General features: G+C 44.4%; 1 protein-coding gene across 1 annotated transcript; it reads right to left on the bottom strand.

Annotated features, from left to right (window-relative positions):
* Positions 1 to 4,539: 4,539 nt before the first annotated feature.
* LOC136471915 (putative F-box/LRR-repeat protein 22) lies at positions 4,540 to 8,513 on the bottom strand. The gene is made up of 2 exons (XM_066469658.1): positions 8,054 to 8,513; positions 4,540 to 5,373 (listed from the first exon to the last, which is right to left on the bottom strand). Exons 1-2 carry the CDS (start codon positions 8,431 to 8,433, stop codon positions 4,788 to 4,790), a joined length of 966 nt encoding a protein of 321 aa, XP_066325755.1. The 5' UTR covers positions 8,434 to 8,513; the 3' UTR covers positions 4,540 to 4,787.
* Positions 8,514 to 21,026: the final 12,513 nt, after the last annotated feature.

The raw sequence follows: 21,026 nt of genomic DNA, 5'->3' as shown, positions 1-21,026 counted from the left end.
TAGGAAAATACTTCATGTTCGACATATCGCCTGGCAGACCAGGTGCAACCCGTGAGGCTTAGCTTAGCATGACTACATTTTTTAGACCGAGACATCGTAGTACAGATCTAGCGGCATTGAGCCTTCTCTCGACCTCTTTGCTTTAGGTCATGGTAGTGATTTCCTTCCCTTCTCCCTTGTGCGAGTGCTTGACCATGCCTAGAGCTGGCTCTTAGGGTCTGGCCTGGTGTGACCCATTGGTGCACGCTGACGCATGATGTACCATAGTGTATCCCCCGCGAGTGAGTTTTGTCATGCCCAGATCGACATGAGTCACTCGGGGAATGAGCGCGTTGCATGAGCATTGTGTTTGACATGCACTCTTGGATACACGCTGATGGCTGCATCAGGAACCTTAAACACGAGGAGGAGTTTGCACTAACAGATGTGTACAGACTCCTATCGAAGGAGTCTTGATATTGCACTAACGTGGGCGCCAAGAGCTCGTGTCATCATTGTGGGCTTTGTTCCTAGTGTTATGGGCGCAGTGAGCCCCCGAGCATGTGGCTCAGAGGACTGGGAGGCGCGCTATGTTGCGAGCTCTGCAGAGCTAGTCGATTGTGCCCCCCTTATCAGGCCGCCGTGGGTCTCCCTACATGCCGCGTTCGAGGCCCTTTTGGTCACGACTTCTGCACTTCTCTACTATGTAGAGAAGTCATGTTCGGTCCTAACTCCTAGAGGTTGCTCCTCGGTGCTTGCCTTGAACACGCAATCGGTTATCGTTGTCATTTGGATGGGTTGAGGTTCTAGGATTTGACACACGGCCGTTGCAACGTCGTAGTTCCTGTCAAAGGTCACTGCCTATGGTGATGATCCCATGGGGACCAAGCATCTTGAGCTTGAGGTAGGTGTAGATAGGGACGGCCATGAACTTGGCATAGCATGGCTAACCTAGGACAGCATGGTAGATACTAGGATTATCCACTATCTCGAAAGTGAGCATCTCCATGTGGAAGTTTGCTCAACCCACGAATGTCATGGGTGAGTCAAACTATCCGAGAGGAATGGCCTGGAGTCCGAGTATGACCCTGTGGAATGGAGCACCGGATAGTAGTGTTGCCGCTCGCAACAGGAGCATGGCATCATAGGTCTTAGCATAGAGGAGGTTGAGGCCGCTTCCGCCATCCATTAGGACACGAGATAGGCAGGTCTTGCCGATGATCGGGTTGACAACAAAGGATAAGTGCCCCAGCTACTAAATGTGGTTGGGGTGGCCCTTTCTATCGAAAGTGATTACGGTTTCCAACCATTTCAGGAAGGCTGGGGCAACCTTGCCCAATGCGACCGTGTTGACCTCTCTAGCCATTAGCTTTTGCCAGCGTCTGGACTTGTATGCTGTTGGTCCACCAAAAATCATGAGGCACCCTTTCAGGTCGGGATACATCCCTTTTACCCTCATTATCGATAGATCCGGATGTCGCATTCGGGCCGGTGGTCTTGTAGTCGCCCTTGAAGTAGCGTTTGATGAGGATGCAGTCTTCAAGCGTGTGTGTAACTGGGTAGCCATGGTTGTGGCATGACAACTTGATTATTTTGTCAAAGTTGACATGGCTGAGCTTGCCAGCCTTCTCCTTGTGGACTCTATTGACCACCACGACAAACTCGTTGTCACGGCACCTCTAGCTGTCCTTCTGGCCTCCCCCTATCGGGTGCGGTCCCCAACCTTGTTCGTGGGCTCGGCCTAGGCCTTGCCCTTGCCCTTGTAGAAGATTGCTCGGATGGCCTCCTCATCGGAGGCATGGCTTGTAGTGAGGTCGAGCAGCTCCCGTGTTGTTTGTGGTTCGCTGCGTCCGAGCTCATCAACAAGGGCTTCGTTGGTCGTGCCGAAGATAAACGCTCTGATCACATCTATGTCTATGATGTTGGGAAGCTCATTGTACTACTTGGAAAAGCAGTGGATGTACTTACGTAGAGTTTCTCCCGCTTTCTATTTGTGGGCTTTGAGATCCAAGGAATTTCTAGGGCGCATGTATGTGCCTTGGAAGTTTCCTACGAAGACGCGCTTGAAGTCAGGTCACGAGTGGATGCTGTCTGCGGTGAGCTGCTTGAGCCACGCTCAGGTGCTTTCCGTGAGGTAGAGCGGAAAGTATTGGATGATGAAGATGTCATCATCCGCCCCTCCTGCTCAAAAGGCAAGGTGGAAGTCTTCCAGCCATACAGTGGGGTTGGTGTCCTTGGAGTATTTGGCGACGTTCGGCGGTGCACGGAACCATGCCGGGAACGATGTCTGTCGGATCTTCTTCATGAACACCTACGGGCCGCAAGCGTCTGGGCTCAAACTGCACCGTGCATTTCAAATCCTAGGGTGGTGACCATGATTGTCCAGGTCACTGTCGCCATATATAGCTGGTCCCTATATGCCAGGTCTGGTTTAGGGCATCTAGCGCGCTGGGCCAGACGGGTGTTGTAGTTTCCAACATAGCGGCTGCGCCCTGGGGAAGGTTCCCACCTATGTGCCACTCCTTCGTCTTTGGGCCAGAGCACAATCGGTGCGTAGTGTCGCTAAGGGGTGCCATGCGCAGAGGAGACATGTACTATATTGGTCTTGGGGTGTTGCCTCTCCACGGAGCTTTGATCTTGTTGTACCATCGCAGCTTCTAGCAAGTCTTCTGGCTCCTTGTGAATGCGCTTTCCCTCGTCAGTCGAGGGCTCGAGAGCCGTTCGCATGATCATGGCGGCCATAGCGACATTCTGGTGGCTCGGGGAAAGACATGCGTCTCCCTCTTGCCTTGTTGGGTTTGTTCGTACACGCGACATGCATGTGCCCGTGCGCCCTCAACGTCAAGGTGTTGCAGACTAGGGCATCCGTTGTCGTGCCGTTCGTTGGCGTGCTTGGCTTCACGAGCCCTGGCTTGTTCTAGACGCTCTTGCTCGTACTCCTCCTGCTCCCCGAGGGTGCATGGAATCAGATAGGTGTCATCCTCTCCACCTTCCGCTGCTGCTACCCCATTGTCCGAGAGATGCAACATATTGCACTCCCACACCGGGTGGTCCCTTGGAATCGAACTCGGGGTCCGTTTCACCAGAGGTCGACGGCGGGAGGTCGTAGATGGACTCTGAGTCCTGTTCCATCATCCCCACAACCCGTAGAGATTGGGCATCATCGAACGGTGGTTGCGCGTGGTCAGTTCTTGCTCGAAGAGCATGGCAGCATCCATCATTCCTGAGGGCAGTGTTGTGCGGGGGTCCCTGAATTCGGCCTCTGGTGGTATGAGCCTACTCCCTAAGAGTTGGGCGAAGGCGTTGGCCAGCATGTAGAGAACATGCCGGCTTTGATCCGGCTAAGGGTTCGTCCTGTGGTAGGTATTGATCCTAAATGCTAGCGCATTAGGATCGACAACCGCCGCACCGGCGTGGGCCGGCCTGTGGTCGAGCGTTGGGGTGTGCGGCGGTGTCGTATCCCTTTCGTTTAGACATAGCTGACGTAGGTGGATGACTATGAAGTCTAGGTCCCCGAAGTGAAGAGCTTGGCCGGGGAGAAGACTAGAAGCGGGCGTTGGCCCATTGGCGTCGGCGAACTCGAGGCTTCCGAAGCGGATGCGGCCACCGAGGGCCGCGCCAAGAGCAAGTCCGATGTAGGAGCAGGGAGCCATCACTTCCTTCTCAACAAAGAGAGTACGCGAATGTCCCCTATCTGGTGCGCCAACTATCGGTGTTTTGTCACCCGATGAGTGAATTTATACGAATGTCGTGTTGCTCCAAAAAGACGATGGCAGCATCCAAAGACACAAGGAATTATACTGGTTCAGGCCGAAGCCCTACGTCCCGTCTTAGAGATAGATCGATTGCGTGTTCCTTGGTTCAATGCTACAAAGTTCTTACAATGGGGTATGCAAGAAGAGTGGAAGAAGTAGGAGAGTGGATAGGGACTGCCCGATTGAAGTCTCAAGAGTCTGTCCCTTTGGAAAGGTGCCCTGGCTGCCCTTATATAGAGTCCGGGGCCAGGCCACATACAAAGAGTTAGGTTATCCCGACCGGGCGGTCGTGAGTCTAAGGGAGGGGAAACTAGCTATCTTGGCTTGCAAGGAAGGCCGTCTTGTCTTGGCGTCTGCGTATGTCCGAACGTGGTTGTTGTCATGGTCTTGTGCCCACATCGCGGCATGGGGTGGCGTGGTGCTATAGTGCTGGCCGTGTGGGCACTGTTTGAATGGTAGTAATTCATCAGCCGTCCTGTGCGACGTGGTCTCACCATGGCCTTCATCATTCTTTCCTGTTCTCCCAGGGGCGTCGTACATGAGTTGGTAGCTGTCCCTGGGTCGTCGGTTGTCTTGCTAGTCGTGGAGCCATTGACCACGATCCCGAGCTCTGGGGTCTTGGTCTTCGTTGACTTGGCTGGCCTTGGAAGTCAAGACCGTAGTCGTGAGCCCCATCCCGTGGTGGGTAACAAAAGACACCATAATTTAAGTTAAAGGATTCAACTAAATGTACATTATGGACACACAGAAGTGATATACAGGTGGGCAAAAATTATGAATACAAATGTAAATATAAAATAGAGTATAACTGGTAAGTTTACAGTATATTACGATTAGGTAGAGATCATGTGTGGTATGTCTGAAAACAAAGAGTAAGTGATAGCATAAGAATGATTATTCTGTATCAGTCATGGGTATTTTTAACACGAACTTGTAATAATGCTTTCGTCTACTAAGAGTCTTCCCGCATATAGGAGTTAGCAGTGGTGTATCGATGGACTGGTGCATGTAGAAATATGTATACAATCTCCTGACTTGATTGAATCGCGCGCATTAGCGGAAGTACCAACCACTGCCGGGATTACCCGTCGGATCCGGATCATCATCAGGAGCACCGACGTTCCTATAAAAATCTGGGATCCCGTTAGCAGGACTGCCGAAGCTGAGGTCGTAGTCGTCAATGGAGTCGTCCGGTAGCCTCAGCATTTGCAGCCTGGCACACTCCGCTCGCACCTCATCGTTCATCTTGACGTTGAAGCAGTGTCGGATGTCGAGAGACTCGAGACGCACGCAGCCACGGAGGATTGTCGTGAGGCCGACGTTGCCAAGGCTGTTGCCGAAGAGTTGCAGGAACTGCAGGCCGCGCATCTTCCCGATCTCCGTGGCTTCGCTGTCGCCGATGCTGGACAGCCAGTGGAAACAGTATTTGTTCAGCCGTAGGCGCTTCAGGAGCGGGCAGGCCTCGGCCGCTGCGTTGCAGGTCTCAGCGAGGCTGAAGAAGCTGGATGTGGTGGCCGCGTCTGAGTGGAGTGACAGTTCTAGCTCCTCAAGCATGTGGAACTTCCTTATTCCTTCGTTGAGGCCGTGCTTGGAGATGCTCTTGCACGAGATGAGGCGAAGACTCTTCAGTTGCGGAGCCCTGCAGGAGCAGTACATGGATACAGACAAAATTTTGGTCCTCACTTTATCCAAAAACGAAATATATTTGTTTACTAAAAACCTGAGTACTTTACAAGAAATACCTTCTTTCATGGTTTACACTAGGGTGAAGTCCACCATATTTCACTATCAAACTTTGCATGAGTTCGTTTCTTGTCACGCCAGTATTGATACTCTAAACACTGAAATTTTTTTACCAGTGAATCACTAGCTAGAACCGGACAAGTTTAGCAATCCGCTAACTGCTTAAGGTGATTTTATGTTTTCTAATTTTTAATAATAATAGTAACCGGTAGTTTAGTTCTAAATGTTCGGCACCGATCTTGTAGGTGCTACTACCTTTACCAAATATATATAGAATTCCAATTAGAATGACTTCGCTAGCCCTCCAAAAATAATTTGATTAATTTGACTACAATATATTTGATACACTATTTGGACTATGGACTCTCTTGTCAACCTCTAAGTTTAATATAACACAAAATGGTGATTTAAAGAAATATCAAGCACGTCTATGCGCTAAAACACTATGAACAAGTACAAATAAAGTATAATAAATAACTCAAAATCTAGAACCAATAGGCACATTATACTTTTTGAAAATAAGACACCTGTTCCACCTGCGGCGCTGGTCCATACCAGCAGATTTTGAATGCGGGGTGTTATAGATGGTATTCTGTGCTCATGGAGGGGCGTACCAATGGGAGGTTTAGGTATCTGTTGCATATGTGGTGAGCTACTGAGGGCGTTTGCCCTTATAGGTGTGGGGGTTCAATGTAGCACCCACCCCATTAAAGGTTGTAGTAGTTGTGTTGTTGCCCCATATGGCACATAAGAAGTTATAGTTTGTTGGATTTGGTACCACCTTGTAAGTTTATGAGGGTGAAGGTGACCTTATAATCTTTGTCATTCCAAACATAGCATCTCTAGGTTAATGTTTTTACACGAAGCGAGGACAAAAGTGTAAGAGATGTCTTACGTGTATGTAGGCTCATTCCACGTGTGGAGCTGATCCATATAAGAAGATTTTGGATGTGCAGGGTTTTACAACTTTGACGCAGGGTGTTACAACTTTGACTTAATTGTTACTAGGATATGCTTGGCAGATATAAATCAAATCTAGGTCCATATCATTGGAAATCAATTAAGAAAGTCTTGTGTTATTTGCATGGACCTAAAAATTACATGTTCAAGTAAATGAAATAGGATAACCTTGAGGTTGTAGGTTATTCAGATGTTGATTTTGCGGGGTGTAACCTTGAGGTTGTAGGTTATTCATACATTGATTTTGCGGGGTGTAACCTTGAGGTTGTAGGTTATTCAGATGTTGATTTTGCAGGGTGTGTAGATACTAAGTAATCTACATCAGGTTATATCTTCACCCTCGATAGAGGACTATTTCAAGGAAAAGCTCAAAGCAAGTGTTACTGCACGTTGACAATGTTGGGAGAATTATTGTGGCGTGTTACAAGGCTGTTGGCTAGGCAATACAGTTAATGAATTTTGTCCTAGGATGAGTGGTTGACAGCATATATATCTAATAAATGACTCACATCTGTGATAATCAATAGACGGTTATCTATCTAGAGTATTAAGAAGTCAAATGGTGCTGCCAAACACATTGACAATAATTATCATATTGTGAAAGATAGAATCCATGATGATACCATTATATTGATGTTAAATATACACAAGGTTGATGTTGGCGGATTCTCTACTACCTATTGTATTCAATACACCTGTTGCCAGCATGGGTCTGGTAGAGAGCCTCAGATTCTTGAATTAAAGTGGAACAATCATGTAAATACTCTCTATATTTGTATGAATAATCTTATTTTTAAATGAAATGGTATACTACAGTGACTAGGATTCAATAGCACTTAATTGACTATTCTGATCCAATGTCTTGGTATGTTGTTTTATTGAGATATGGTTGATTAACAAGCTAAGTGTGTGAATTAATGACAAAGGAATCATGGCTTGTTGTCCAAGCCAGAGAGGAGCTTAGTTGTGCCTTGATTAGGGGCTAAATCTACCTAATAAGGACCAACCCAAAAACCAACCTATGGGCATGTTCGGTTGCTATGGAATGACCTCCAGGATAGATTCCTGGCTGGATTGCTTTGTTAACTTGAATAACCATCATCAGCAGGAACGGTTCCTGGGCTCGTTCTAGAACAACCGAACAAGCCCTAAAGGTATGTTCCCTAGTGTGCAATAGCCTGTATAAAAGAAGATAAACGCTCATGGTCCGGTCAATCCATCCTAAGATATAACCATTGATCAGGCAGCTGTTGTTGGACCGGGAAGGCAACCTAAGCTCTATATCTCGTCTAGATCTCGCATGTATCAAGCATGCACGGGACTTCAGCGAGCCAATGGCTAATTCATCAAACAAAGGTTTGTTCAATATGTGTTCTTCATGTTCATTCTGGTCCTAAAGCTTATGATCCTACAAATCGAACAATAGTAACGCAGGTATATTTCATATCCAATAAAGGCTAGAAATTCAAGTATATACTCGGTCAATCGGACTGTCGGAGTAACATATTTATATCCTCGCAAAAAGAACATATTTATATGCAGCATCATCCACGGTTGCTAAATTTGTTTAGTATCATTAGAAAATTTCTGAAGAAAGAAGAGGAAAAGTTGCTCACGCGTCCGCAAGGAAGAGGAAGAACTGGTCACGGTCGACGCCCAAGCCCTGAGCCCAGAAGGCCTCGCACTGGCCCTCGCTGCGTCTCACGGCAGCGCGCGCGGCTGGCTGGAGGTCGACGCGGCTGGCTAGCTGGGCATGGTGGCTCATGTCGATGTGGCGCCACAGGTCGGGCTTGTCTTGCGTGACGTGGCGCCAGGGCCGGCAAACATGGCCGGGCCCCATGAGGATGTCGACGACATCCAGCCGGCGAAGCACGGCCAGCAGCGCGTCCTGTGGCAGGTCCGCCACCCAGTCCCTCGTTTCCTCCTCCGCATCCTTACCTTCCGTAGGTAGCAGCTGCTCCGGAAGGAGGTGTGGGTTCGAAGAAGACGCGGCCATCGATCGCCGTCTGGCCGGTGACCTTGCTAGGATGTCGTATTGTCGTGGTTGAGAGAGTCTCCTGGCACCCCGCTGCGCTTATATATATGGAGCAGAGGTTGGATCCTAGGCCGGACCGATCGAAGTCGAAGGTCCATTTCACCGTCGGCGTTATGTACGATGGTGCTGGCCGGCTCACTAGAAAGCGACATTTTGTAGCTTAGCCGTTACTTAGATTCTTGAGAAAGTCATGGAAATTCACTACAAGTTCGCTACAGTCGGATAAGCTAGCATTTTTTTGATAGTGTATAAGTTGTTTATAGGGGGGTTTTATTTTTATGTGATTACTAATTAATTTACTATAGAGATATAAACAGTGGTGGATCCAAAAAAGAGGTAGGGGGGCTAGACATAATACAAGGCCACTATGTAATAAGTATCTAAGTTATCTAAACCCAAGTCATATACCAATATCCAAATCCAGCCCATATAGCAATGGTTCGCAAAAGGTGGAGTATAAAAAATGTGAAGTTAAAGTGGATATTTTAATTCAACGCTTAGTGTATACTCCCTCGGTCCCTAAATATATCAATTCCTAAAATCCATGCAAGTCAAATTGTCTTAAGTTTGATTAACTTTATAGGGAAGAGTAATAACATCGATCACACAAAATGAGCATATTATGAAAATATATTCTACGATATATCTAATGATACTAATTTGATGTTATAAATTTGACAGTTTTTTTTTCTAAAAATTTAGTCAAAGTTTAAAAATTTTGACTTAAGACAACTCTAGAAATCTATTTATTCAGGGACAGATGGAGTAGTAAATTTGATAAAAACATGACGCAACATAAAATAAATACCTAATTAAAGATGATTTCATTCTTCCTTGCTTTGCTTCTCATGTCCCTATTGTTTCTTTTTCTTGTAGAGAAGGTTGTCTTGGTGACCTTGATTGTAATATAAGTGTAGGATCGGCATAAATGATGTCAGTAATGCAAATTGCAATGTAATTATTAGAATCTGAACATTGACATCCATTGAACAAAATATTTTCATTACTCTTAACGACTCATCACGTAGTGTAGTAGCCAGCATGGAATTGGAGTCGGCAGGGTGCTGGGTTGCTAGTAGACCATTATTGTAGCCAAGTAGAAGAGCAAGAGTATATGGGTGATAAAGACAACATTGATGAGAGTCAAGGACAGGGTTGGACTAATTGGACTAAGTCAAGGCGAGACGTGTCATGAGCACTTGGTGAGCCGTCGGGACAGGGACATGGAGGATGGAAATGCATTGGTGAGTCATGCCTAGCGACATGTGGAAGAGGTCTGTTGGTTTCGTCCTCAAATATGAGAATGGACGGTTTAGTGGTTCGGGTATCACAACAATTGGCAGCAGGTTTGACCCGTTCGGACCCAAAAACTGAGATGAAAAGTTAGAGGGCAGACATGATGTCAACTCAAGGCAAAGTGAAGTCCAGAAGACACTGAGTTCATTTGATTGATGAACAAAAACTTAGAGGTTTTACCCCTTGGATATTTGGGGTGACTATGTAAAGGCAATTTAGAAAATAGCTGGTTGTGCCGGGTACAACTTGGGGATTTGGCTCTCATTTTATTATGTGGTTGAGAATTTTTCTTAGGGTTAGTGAGGAGGAAGAGAGGAAAAAGGCTCTTTGATTTGAGCTTTTTGCCATCCAAGCTTTGAGAGATGCTAGAATTTGCTTGTAAACATTCATCATGAAGTAATCCAAGTGTCAATTTCGTGCATATTTGCTCTCCTCCATTTAAACCTGAAATTTATCTTTTGTGTGTAATTTTCGGAGGTATTTTGTGTTTTTTCGTTCATGGGATTTGGCTGTGACTTTTGTGAAATTTCTTGGTGCAAATTGGTTCTAAGACGTGTGAGTTGGTGATCCCTTAACAAATCCATCACTTGAGCACTACGACTTTGAAATTTGCTCAATTTTCCAATTTTCTTAGGGTTTCTCAGATTTTCTGAAATTGCTGATGAAATCGCAATCTTTTGGGGGTTCTCTGTTGGAGTGGATCACTCATGGTATGGTAAGGCTGTGGTTAGAATTTGGCTTCCATTGGGTTTGATTTGATTGAGTTTTGATAATTTTTAGGAGAGGTCGAGCTGCTAGCTGTCTTATTTTCTGTTCTTTTTGTTGTAGCAGTACTGCAGTATTTCTGTGTCCAGCAGTAGCTTTGCCATGTTCTCCTATGTTCATTGCAGCAGCTTGGTGTCTGAATCAATTCACTCTTATCCTTTGCTTGACATCCTGACTCTTCAATTCGAGTGATCGGTAGTTTAGAAGGCGCATGCATAAATAGTTCAGCCGGAGCAGAAATCTGTCACCTGAAGGCAGTTTCTCTCTGGACTTTTTAGTTTATACCAGAAACAGTTCGGTTGATGGAAATTGATGTGCTTCTATAATTATTTCTTGCTCTCAGACAACTTTTAATCCTTGTTTAATCACTAGGTAGCTGCAGTAACCAATTCCTGTAGTTTTATGGAGCTTCAGTCAGTGTTCTGAATTTCGCACAGGGCACTGCCGGGCAAAAATACCAGGCTTCGGTCCAAAATACCAGGCTAGTCACTGGGCAGGGCCGGACCTGTGCCGTGTCAAAATACTGGGCTTCGGGCCATGCCAACGGGCTGCGAGCTACATAAACATCTATACAGGGCAGTAGCTGACCGTGGACTCAAATTCTTGGGCAATATCCTTTTGATGAACATATATTGATTTACCTTTAAGCGATCATGACTTGCCGCATGTATGCATGGGCGCCAGTTTATAGCTGCTTTGTTAAGCTTTTATTTAATCTCTGCTGTTCAATGTTTGATTCAGGGACTAGCTACAGCTCTCGATATGCAGACGTATCTTCGTTAGTAGTCTTTTAGCTGGTTCCTTTTCTGGTTGGTCGCGACTAATGTGTTTAGATTATTTAATTTTATCTTGTCCGCAATTCTTCTGTTGACACCGTTTTTTGCACGTGTCAAAATGATCAGAGTGGGCTAATCGGTAGGAGGAAAGTTACTGTATACGCTGACAGGCGATGAAAATCAGCTTGTAAAGATGGTTGCCGATGAATGGTGGTGATCGATGGAAAAGTTGATTTAGACTCGGGCGTTGCCGATAAGGTTGGAGATGTTATTGTCGATGCCGATGAAGGAAGGCTTAAAGACTACTGCTGATGAAACAGGAAGTATGCCGATGGAAAGGAGGTCGGTGAGATTTCCATCGTAATTGAGGCGGACAGGGAAATAGATAGGAGTTGATTTCCTTTTCTATATTTGTTAGAGTATGATTCATGTAAGAGTCATGTGTTTTCCTTAGATATGGACTTGATGTCCTAGTTGTGTTTGGTTATGTCTCTTTAGATCAGTGTATAAATATAGAGTGAGGGGCAATGTAATAAAAAAAATCAATCAATATCAAAACCAATTTTTACTCCTATTTGCATCTACTTACTTTTCGGCGACTTCGTCAATTTGCATATTTTTTTTCTTTTTTACGAGTTCTCATTGATTCGGCGAGTTGCATAGCTTCAGTGCGACCTTCGACGATTCTCGAGTTCCGCGTGAGTACCTCTTGGCCGTGACTTCCGGGCGTATCGCTGTTGTCAGGACCAAAGTGCTCGTATCTTCATCCTTGTCGATTAATAGGTCAAATCGACTGACACGCTTTGGATATCGATTCGGGTATTAGCCCTTTGTGTTTGCAGATCCACTTTTGCATCAACACATCTTTTGGCACGCTCGGTGGAACCAATCAATCTGATCAATATGTTCAATTCCGAGATCGATTCAGGGAACATTATCGCGGTATCAGAAGAAGATCTTAAGGAAGAGCAAAGGCAGGCTATGGAAAAGGCTGTAGAAGAATACAGGCAGCTTTGTCTGAAATCGTTTAGCCTGAACAAGAGTGGACAAGTCATCCAGAAGCAAGATTTGCCGTTGCCTCGGCAGGTTACCTTTGACTCCAATCCTGGAGTTGGTTGCACAGTAGTTGCTGTGGCATATTGAGGCACTTGAGTCATCGGTGAGTCATCTGCTTTCAATCCTAGGTTACCTCAAGTGTTTGATGCAGTAGAAAAGGCTCCTATACCATCGGCTGTTTCACCGATGACTCAAGTGCCTCAATATGCCACAGCAACTACTGTGCAACCAACTCCAGGAGGTTTCCAGATACCTTTGGTTCAAACACCCAATTCAAGTCCATCGGCAAGCTTACTGCCGATGCAGCAGAAAGCCCCTGTTATGAGTCAAACTGGGGTTCAGTTCATGCCTCAAGCTGGTTATAATTATCCAACAATGTCAGCAAATTACCAGCCATCGGTAAGTTTTGTACCGATAAGTTCTAATAATGGTTGGTCAGGACAGTTACCTATTCAACATACAGTTCAGCAAAATCAGTAGGTTGCAGGGATTCAACAAGGTCATGTGCAAGCTGGTTTCCAGAATCAAGCATCGGCAGCTCAGCCGATGAATCCTTTCCAACAGATTAATGGACCACAAGTAACGGCAAATATGCCGATTGCTGGAGATCGTGAGCCACAAAGATATATGGAGGGATATCAGCAGGTACCTCCCGTAGAAATTCAGCCAGTTCATCAGCAGGAGGCTGATGCTTTTTGGACCAATAAGATAGCAGAAATTATGAAGGATCAGTTTGGGATAAAGCCCAAGGTCAATACTTATCCTTATCGGACTCCATACCCTCCTGCATATGATTTAATTCCTCTCCCAAATTGGTACAAGGTACCAGATTTCACTAAATTCTCTGGGCAAGATGATACATCAACAATGGAACACGTCAATCGCTTCATTATTCAATGTGGAGAGGCAGCTAGCAGAGATGAATTAAGAGTTCGATTATTTTCATCATCTTTGTCTGGATCGGCATTTACATGGTTCATTTCATTAACACCAAATTCTATTATTACTTGGGTTGATCTAGAAAAACAATTTCATAAGTATTTCTTTGCTGGAATCCATGAAAAAAAGCTTACCGATTTAGTAAAATTGAAACAGCGTAATGATGAATCGGTAGAAAGCTTTGTGCAAAGGCTACAAGACGTAAAAAATAAGTGCTACAGTCTGGTGCTGGATGATCGGCAGCTTGCCGATCTAGCTTTCTAAGGGTTATTGCCACATCTTAAAGATAGATATGCTTCTCAGGAGTTTAAAAGCCTCAGTCATCTTGTGCAAAGGATCTCTGATCAAGATACTAGGGTTTTTGAGCCTAAAAAGAATTGGAGTAAAAAAGTATCATTTGTTGAAGAAGTAGGAGATTTTGATTCTGATGAAGAACCAGTTATCGGCTTAGCTGAGTGGGTTAAGAATAAAAAGCCGATATCTTGTCCCTTTGGTCAGAAAGAACCAGAAAAGTTTACCTTTGATATCACCAAGGCCGACAAGATATTCGATCTTCTGCTTCAAGAGGGCCAAATTAAGCTGTCACCTAATCATGTGATCTCATCGGCAGAAGAGTTGAAGAAGATCTTGTACTGCAAATGGCACAATGCAACTTCACACAGTACAAATGAGTGCAAGGTGTTCAGGCAACAGTTACAATCAGCTATTGAATCTGGGAGAATGAAGTTTGGTACTTCCAAGGCCCAAAAGCCAATGAAAATTGATCAACACCCTTTTCCAGCAAATATGTTGGAGGCCAAAGGGAAGACCAAGGTATTGACGTCAGAAGCTGCTGAGAAAAACGCATTAGTGGATCCCCAGCATCGGATAACTACCGATGATGCAAAAAGTAAGGGTTTGCTGGGAGAAAGCAGTAGTTCCAAAAACCCTCCTCGACTTGGCATTGTGATTACCCATCGAAGGCAGCAGGAGGATTGGCGTCAGCGTAAGGACCGATATCGACAACAGCAAGAAGAGAGACGTCGAGAAGAATGGTATCGGCATAAAAATCATTGGAGGTGCCCGTTTTTCATCCATTGTTGGGAAGAAGGTATTAAATTGCCAACTATTGAAAATCGCCCTGAGTGCAATGGTTATTATGGGGTCAATCGGTCAGAAAGGAGGTTTCAACCTAGCAATCAGAGTTTATTTATCAATGAGCCGATCAGAGGCATAGCATCAGTGCATGATCGGCTGGGGGGCAGACTTAGTGTACATGAAAGGCTTGGTAAACGCGCTGGATATTTTCCAAGGAATCAAGAGGAGCTTGAGGAGATGGCAAACGCAAGAGTTCCTGATGAAGAAATATTCTACGGGGACCCTAATATACACCGTGTAGAATCAACTGGGACCTGTTATCAGCCGGTTTGGAAGACCAAGTTTCCTCGATGGTGCCCGGAGGGTCTGACAAAGACACAGAAAAGAAGGATGCAACGTGAGCATCAGGAGGATTTATACCGAGTGGAAAATTCCTCCAATGAGAGGTCCGGTCATCAGCAGTGGCAAGTAAAACACAAAAATAAGGGTCCATCGGTGGATGTTAATATGGTATTCATGTTACCGATGGAGTTTTTGGCACTATCTGATAATGAGGAAGAAGTTGTTCTCTCTGATCAAGTAGCTCAGTTGACACTAGATCCAATGATGGCTGTTTTTGAGAAACCTGCTGATGATGAGAGACAGCATCTTAAGGCTTTGTTTGTGAAAGGTAGAGTTGATGGGCAGCCTGTATCTAAGATACTTATCGACGGAGGGGCTGCGATTAATATTATGCCTTATGTGATGTATCGGAAACTTGGTAAGGGAGATCAAGACTTGACCAAAACCGATATGATGCTGAAGGATTTTGAAGGCAATGTGTCACCAGCTAAAGGGGCAGTATGCGTTGAATTGACCATCGGTAGCAAAACTTTGCCGACGACGTTCTTTGTTATTAATGGCAAGGGTGCATATAATCTGCTTCTAGGAAGGGATTGGATTCATGCTAATTGTTGTGTTCCTTCTACAATGCATCAATGCCTCGTACAGTGGATTGGGGATAAGATTGAGGTTGTTCCTGGTGATTCTTCTTATATCATCGCATCGGCAGAATCAGATACTTATGAGCGAACTAAATGCATATCAAGAGAAGTTTGGGAAAAAGAATTACTTAGAGTGGCTGATTATGAAATTCCACCGATCCAAGCAGTCGGTTCTGAAGAAGAGTTTTAATGGATAGGTTTGCCGATGATGGAAAATTAGGTCAAGGGTTCACATCGGCAGATGATTTAGTAGAAGTAGATATTAGTGATGGCGATAGGCCAAGACCTACTTTTATTAGTGCTAAGTTAGATTCCAAGTGTAAGCAGCAAATAACTGATTTGTTAAAAGAGTATAAAGATTGTTTTGCTTGGGATTATACTGAGATGCCTGGATTAGACCGATTGATAGTTGAACATCGGTTACCTATCAAATCTGGATTTCGGCCACATCAGCAGCCAGCGCGCTGATGCAACCCTAATATACTTCCTGACATTAAGGCCGAAATAACTAAATTAATTGAGGCAAGGTTTATTCGGCAGTGTCGATATGCAGAATGGATCTCTAATGTGGTTCCTGTTTATAAGAAAAATGGAAAACTTTGTATTTGTATTGATTTCAGGAATCTTAACAAAGCCACACCGATGGATGGCTATCCAATGGCGATTGCTGATTTGTTGATTGATGCTGCAGCCGGACATCAAATTATCAGCTTTATGGATGGTAATGCAGGTTACAATCAAATATTCATGGCTGAAGAAGATATTCCCAAGACTGCTTTCAGATGTCCAGGTCATGTAGGGTTGTTTGAGTGGGTAGTCATGACGTTTGGTTTGAAAAATGCCGGCGCTACTTATCAAAGAGCTATGAACTTTATTTTTCATGAATACATCGGCACATTAGTGGAGATCTACATTGATGATGTAGTGATTAAGTCTGGAGATATCACAAAACATCTAGCCGATTTACGAAAGATACTAGAGTGCACAAGGAAGCATGGATTGAAGATGAATCCTAATAAATGTGCATTTGGTGTATCGGCAGGTCAATTTTTGGGTTTTATGGTGCATCAGCAGGGCATCGAAATCAGTAGGAAGTCTATTGATGCAATTAACAAGGTGGTTGCTCCTGCCAAGAAAACTGAATTGCAATCTTTGATCGGTAAGATTAATTTCATTAGAAGATTCATATCTAATCTGTCGGGAAGGATCAAGGCTTTCAGTCCATTACTTAAATTGAAGGCCGATCAGGAATTTGTATGGGGAGCTAAGCAGCAGTTAGCCCTAGATGAAATTAAGAAATATTTAACAAATCCTCCAGTGCTAGTTCCACCTCAACATGGGAAACCTTTTAGGTTGTATTTGTCAACTGGTGATACCGTTATCGGTTCAGCTCTTATTCAAGAATTTGAAGGGAAAGAACATGTTATTTATTATTTGAGCAGAAGATTAGTGAATGCTGAGACAAGGTATTCGGCCATCGAAAAATTATGTTTGTGTTTATACTTTTCTTGTGTCAAATTAAGACATTATTTGTTATCTGCCGAATGTACGGTCATATGCAAAGACGACGTAGTCAAGTATATGCTGTCGATGCTGATATTAAGTGGTAGAATCGGCAAGTGGATTTTAGCATTATCAGAATTTGAACTACGTTACGAATCGATTAAGGCAGTTAAGGGGCAGGTTATGGCTGATTTTGTCACTCAGCATTGTAATACAGTGGACTCTCTGGAGGTTACTCCTTGGACACTTTTCTTCGATGGGTCCACATGTGGTGAAGGAGCAGGTATCGGCATCGTGTTGATTTCACCTCAAGGAAGGAAGTATGAGTTTTCATTGCCGATTGTTGCTACGTCGACAAACAATCAGGCTGAATACCAAGCCTTGATGAAAGGGTTAGAATTGCTGAAGGAGATACGTGCCGATGCTGTTGAAATCTTTGGTGATTCTATGCTAGTTATAAATCAATTGGCTGGGATTTATGAATGCCGAAGTGAAGTTTTAATTTTGTATTATAAAAGATGTTTGCAATTGTTGAAAGGGTTTAGAGATTTTTGTCTTGAACATATTTCTCGACTGCATAATGAAGAGGCTAATCGACTAGCTCAGCACGCTTCAGGGTATCAGCCTATTCAGGAAGTGCTAACATCGGTGGTCGATACCGATGACTGGAGAAAGGAGATTGTCGATTATTTAAAGGATCCATATAAAAAGGTTGAAAGACGTATAAGGTTCCAAGCTACCAAGTATGTGCTCCTCGATGATGAATTATATTATCGAACTATAGATGGAGTTTTACTTAGATGTGTTAGCAGTGATGAATCGAAAAACTTGATGGGTGAAATTCATGAAGGAGTGTGTGGAGCGCATCAATCGGCTTTCAAGATGAAGTGGATGATCAGAAGGAATGGATACTATTGGCCAACTATTCTTAAAGATTGTTTTAAGTATTTTAAAGGATGTCAGGGGTGTCAAAAGTTTGGTAATATTCAAAGAGCGCCTGCATCGGCTATGAACCCTATAATTAAACCTTGGCCGTTCCGGGGATGGGCTATCGATCTCATCGGTCAGATTTATCCGCCATCGAGCAAAGGACATAAATTTATTCTAGTTGCTACCGATTATTTCACAAAATGGGTTGAGGTAATTCCTTTAAAAAAGGTGACATCGGCTAATATGATCGATTTTGTGAAAGAGCATATTGTTTACCGATTTGGTATTCCTCAAACTATCACTACCGATCAGGGTACTATGTTTACATCGGGAGAATTTGATGAGTTTGTTGTAGGTATGGGAATTAAAGTTTTAAATTCTTCTCCATATTATGCTCAAGCTAATGGTTAGGCTGAGGCTTCTAACAAAGGGATCATCAAACTCATTAAGCGCAAAATTAAAGAAAATCCTAAGAGGTGGCATACAGTATTAAATGAAGCCTTGTGGTCATATCGGATGTCATGTCATGGTGCAACCAAAGTGATGCCTTATCAGTTAGTATATGGACACGATGCAGTATTACCTTAGGAAATTAAAATTGGCTCTAGGCGAATACGTTCTCAAAATCAGCTGACAGCCGATGATTATGATACTCTTATGAAGGATGAGTTGGAAGATGTGGCGGGTCATTAGTTAAGGGCTTTAGTTAGCATCGAAGAAAATAAGAAAAGAGTAGCCAGATGGTATGACAAGAAGGTGAAGGTAAAGGAGTTTACCGATGGAGATCTAGTCTGGAAATTGATTTTACCGATTGGGACTAAAAGTTCAAAGTTTGGAAAGTGGTCTCCTAATTGGGAAGGTCCATATCGGATAAAACAGTCTGTTCCTGGTAACGCATATATTCTAGAAACCCTCGAAGGGGTCGTGTTTCCCAGAGCATTAAATGGAAAATATTTAAAGAAATATTACCCTAGTATCTGGATGGATGCATAAAAGTATAAGTGCCGATAACAGTCCTATCGGCTAGAATTATATAAGGATGTCAATGTCTCATAAAGTGCCGATGCAATAGACAAGATTTACAAGTTTAACAGGGATTGGAAAGCCAATATCGTACGCAGGCGAATCTGGTCGGCTTCCTTCATTTCTTTGATGTCTTCATCGGCAGCACCCTCCACAGGCTTGAGTTTTTTCTTTATGGCCAAGGCTTTGCGAGCCTAGATGTCTCTTTCTTGCTGAAGGGCCTTGATGGCATTGGGTAGTTGGCTTTCTTCTTGTTGAGCATGAGTTAAGGCTGCCTCGACTTCTTTCAATTCAGCCAATAGAGCCATCTTCTTTGCCGATAAATCTAAGATTTTCTGCTTAAGTTCAGCGCCCGAAGTCTGCAAGTTGCCGATGCCCTTGTGCTTCTCATCGGCAATTTGTTTCAGTTGTAGCATCTCTTCTTTGAGTTGAGCCTGAGCTGCTCTATCGGCAATGCGTTGAGCAGCCCGTTGATATTGCAGTTGGCGGCTTTCTAAATGGGCTGCTGGGAAGAGTACTTCTTCAACATCGGCAAGGACCTGGCCACGGATTGTTTTGAAAATTGCCTTTGCGGGGTCCGAATCATCTACCAGTTGGGCATTATCCTGCTGTAACAAGTTCAGGAGAGCTTCCAACTTGGACTTAATTTCTGCCGATATTGTTCCCAGTGCAAGGGAAGAACTTGTTTCCTCTCCATCATCGTCAGAAACGTCAATGGCAAAGGAAAATAGGCTATTTGGGGAGTCTTGTTCCTGAGGAAAAGAAAAAGAGGTCAGTTAAGGATAAGTATGAATATTATAAATCGACTAGGTCAATCGGCTTACCTATTTCAAGGCAATTTCCTGTACTTGGCTGGAGGAAGCAGCCTGGAGTATGCCGTGTGGAGGATCGGCTGAGGTTGCCGATGGGATATCCTCTGTGGCCTCATCGGTGGTTGGCTCTTGGGGTATGATGACCGATGGTGTGTCCTATACAGGAGGATTAACTGCTTGCTCAGTTGCATCGACTGATTTTGGCCGAATTGCAGACATTGGGGCAGATGTGGGGATCGGTATGGACTTCTGCTGTTTTGGCTGTGCCTCGGCATCTGTTAAGGCTTTGTGCTTTGCTTGAGCCTCAGCAACGGTTGGCTAGGGGGCATCGGCACTTGTTGGTTGTGGAGCTTGGACATCTGGTACGCTTGTCGATGTACCCATTTGTTGCTGCAAAACAAGTGTAAGGTATGATATTTAACAGATAAAATGTAAAATCAAAGGAATACCTCTGAAGGTTTGTCAGAAGTAGTGGTGCTTGATATCGGAGGAATTGTCGATGACGATCCAGCAGCGGCTCTTACACCCTGATGATTAATGTTAATACAGTTTGTGATTGGCATGAGTAGAAATAAACAGGGTTGTTACCTTGAATGCCTTGATCAGGGTTGTAGCAGCAGCCAATGGAGTGGCCCTAGCTGTAGCCAATTTGGACTTGGAGGTGATGGTCTTGGCACGGGTCTTCTGGTGAGTCAAAGCAGCTAAGGTCGGGGTGTTGTAGCCGATCAGTGATATCGGGGAAACAGGCTGAAGATCGAAGGGTTTTCCACTTTTGCTCATAGATGGTGCTGGGTTGTTAACCTGTCATGAGAAAGTTAGTTACCGATATATGAAAGGAAAAAGCAGAAGGGAGTTAAAAGAAACTTACTGCGTCATCGGGAATGGCGTATTCAGGGTCGATCATGTGCCGATATGTGTGAGCAGATATTGCAAACAGTTGTTCCCTCCACTCTCGCCACCATTGCTTATATGATTCGATGATGAAAGATACTGGCGTCTAGACAGATATATCGACATCTATAGTATCGGCATCGGGGGAGAGTCGCACTATCCTGCTCCAATCTGTTCCGCAGGTGATTGTTTCTCTGGGTTTGATCACATCAGCAAAACAAAGTTTGATTGGCAGTTGCCCAAAAGCCAATTGATGGGATACTGCCGATGGGTTGTAAAATTCATACATGATGTTGGTGTTTTTCCCGCTACCGAATGTGTTTACTGGAATTGCCCTGGGAGTAATGATGGCCATCATGAGTTCATTATCCTGATTCAGAGTGTCATCGGCAAAGTTGAAAAGAAGGGGGAATCTGTTTTCTTCGTCAATATAAGGTACCCAGGCCCTATGATCACGAGAAAGACCATTGTAGAAGCTTTGGAAGAATCTGCCGATCTGGTCT

This window comes from Miscanthus floridulus, chromosome 8 (genome assembly GCF_019320115.1).
Source record: "Miscanthus floridulus cultivar M001 chromosome 8, ASM1932011v1, whole genome shotgun sequence".
Lineage (NCBI taxonomy): Eukaryota > Viridiplantae > Streptophyta > Magnoliopsida > Poales > Poaceae > Miscanthus > Miscanthus floridulus.
The sequence above is the reverse complement of the archived record's forward strand: the minus strand, read 5'-3'. Positions and strand labels throughout refer to the sequence as shown.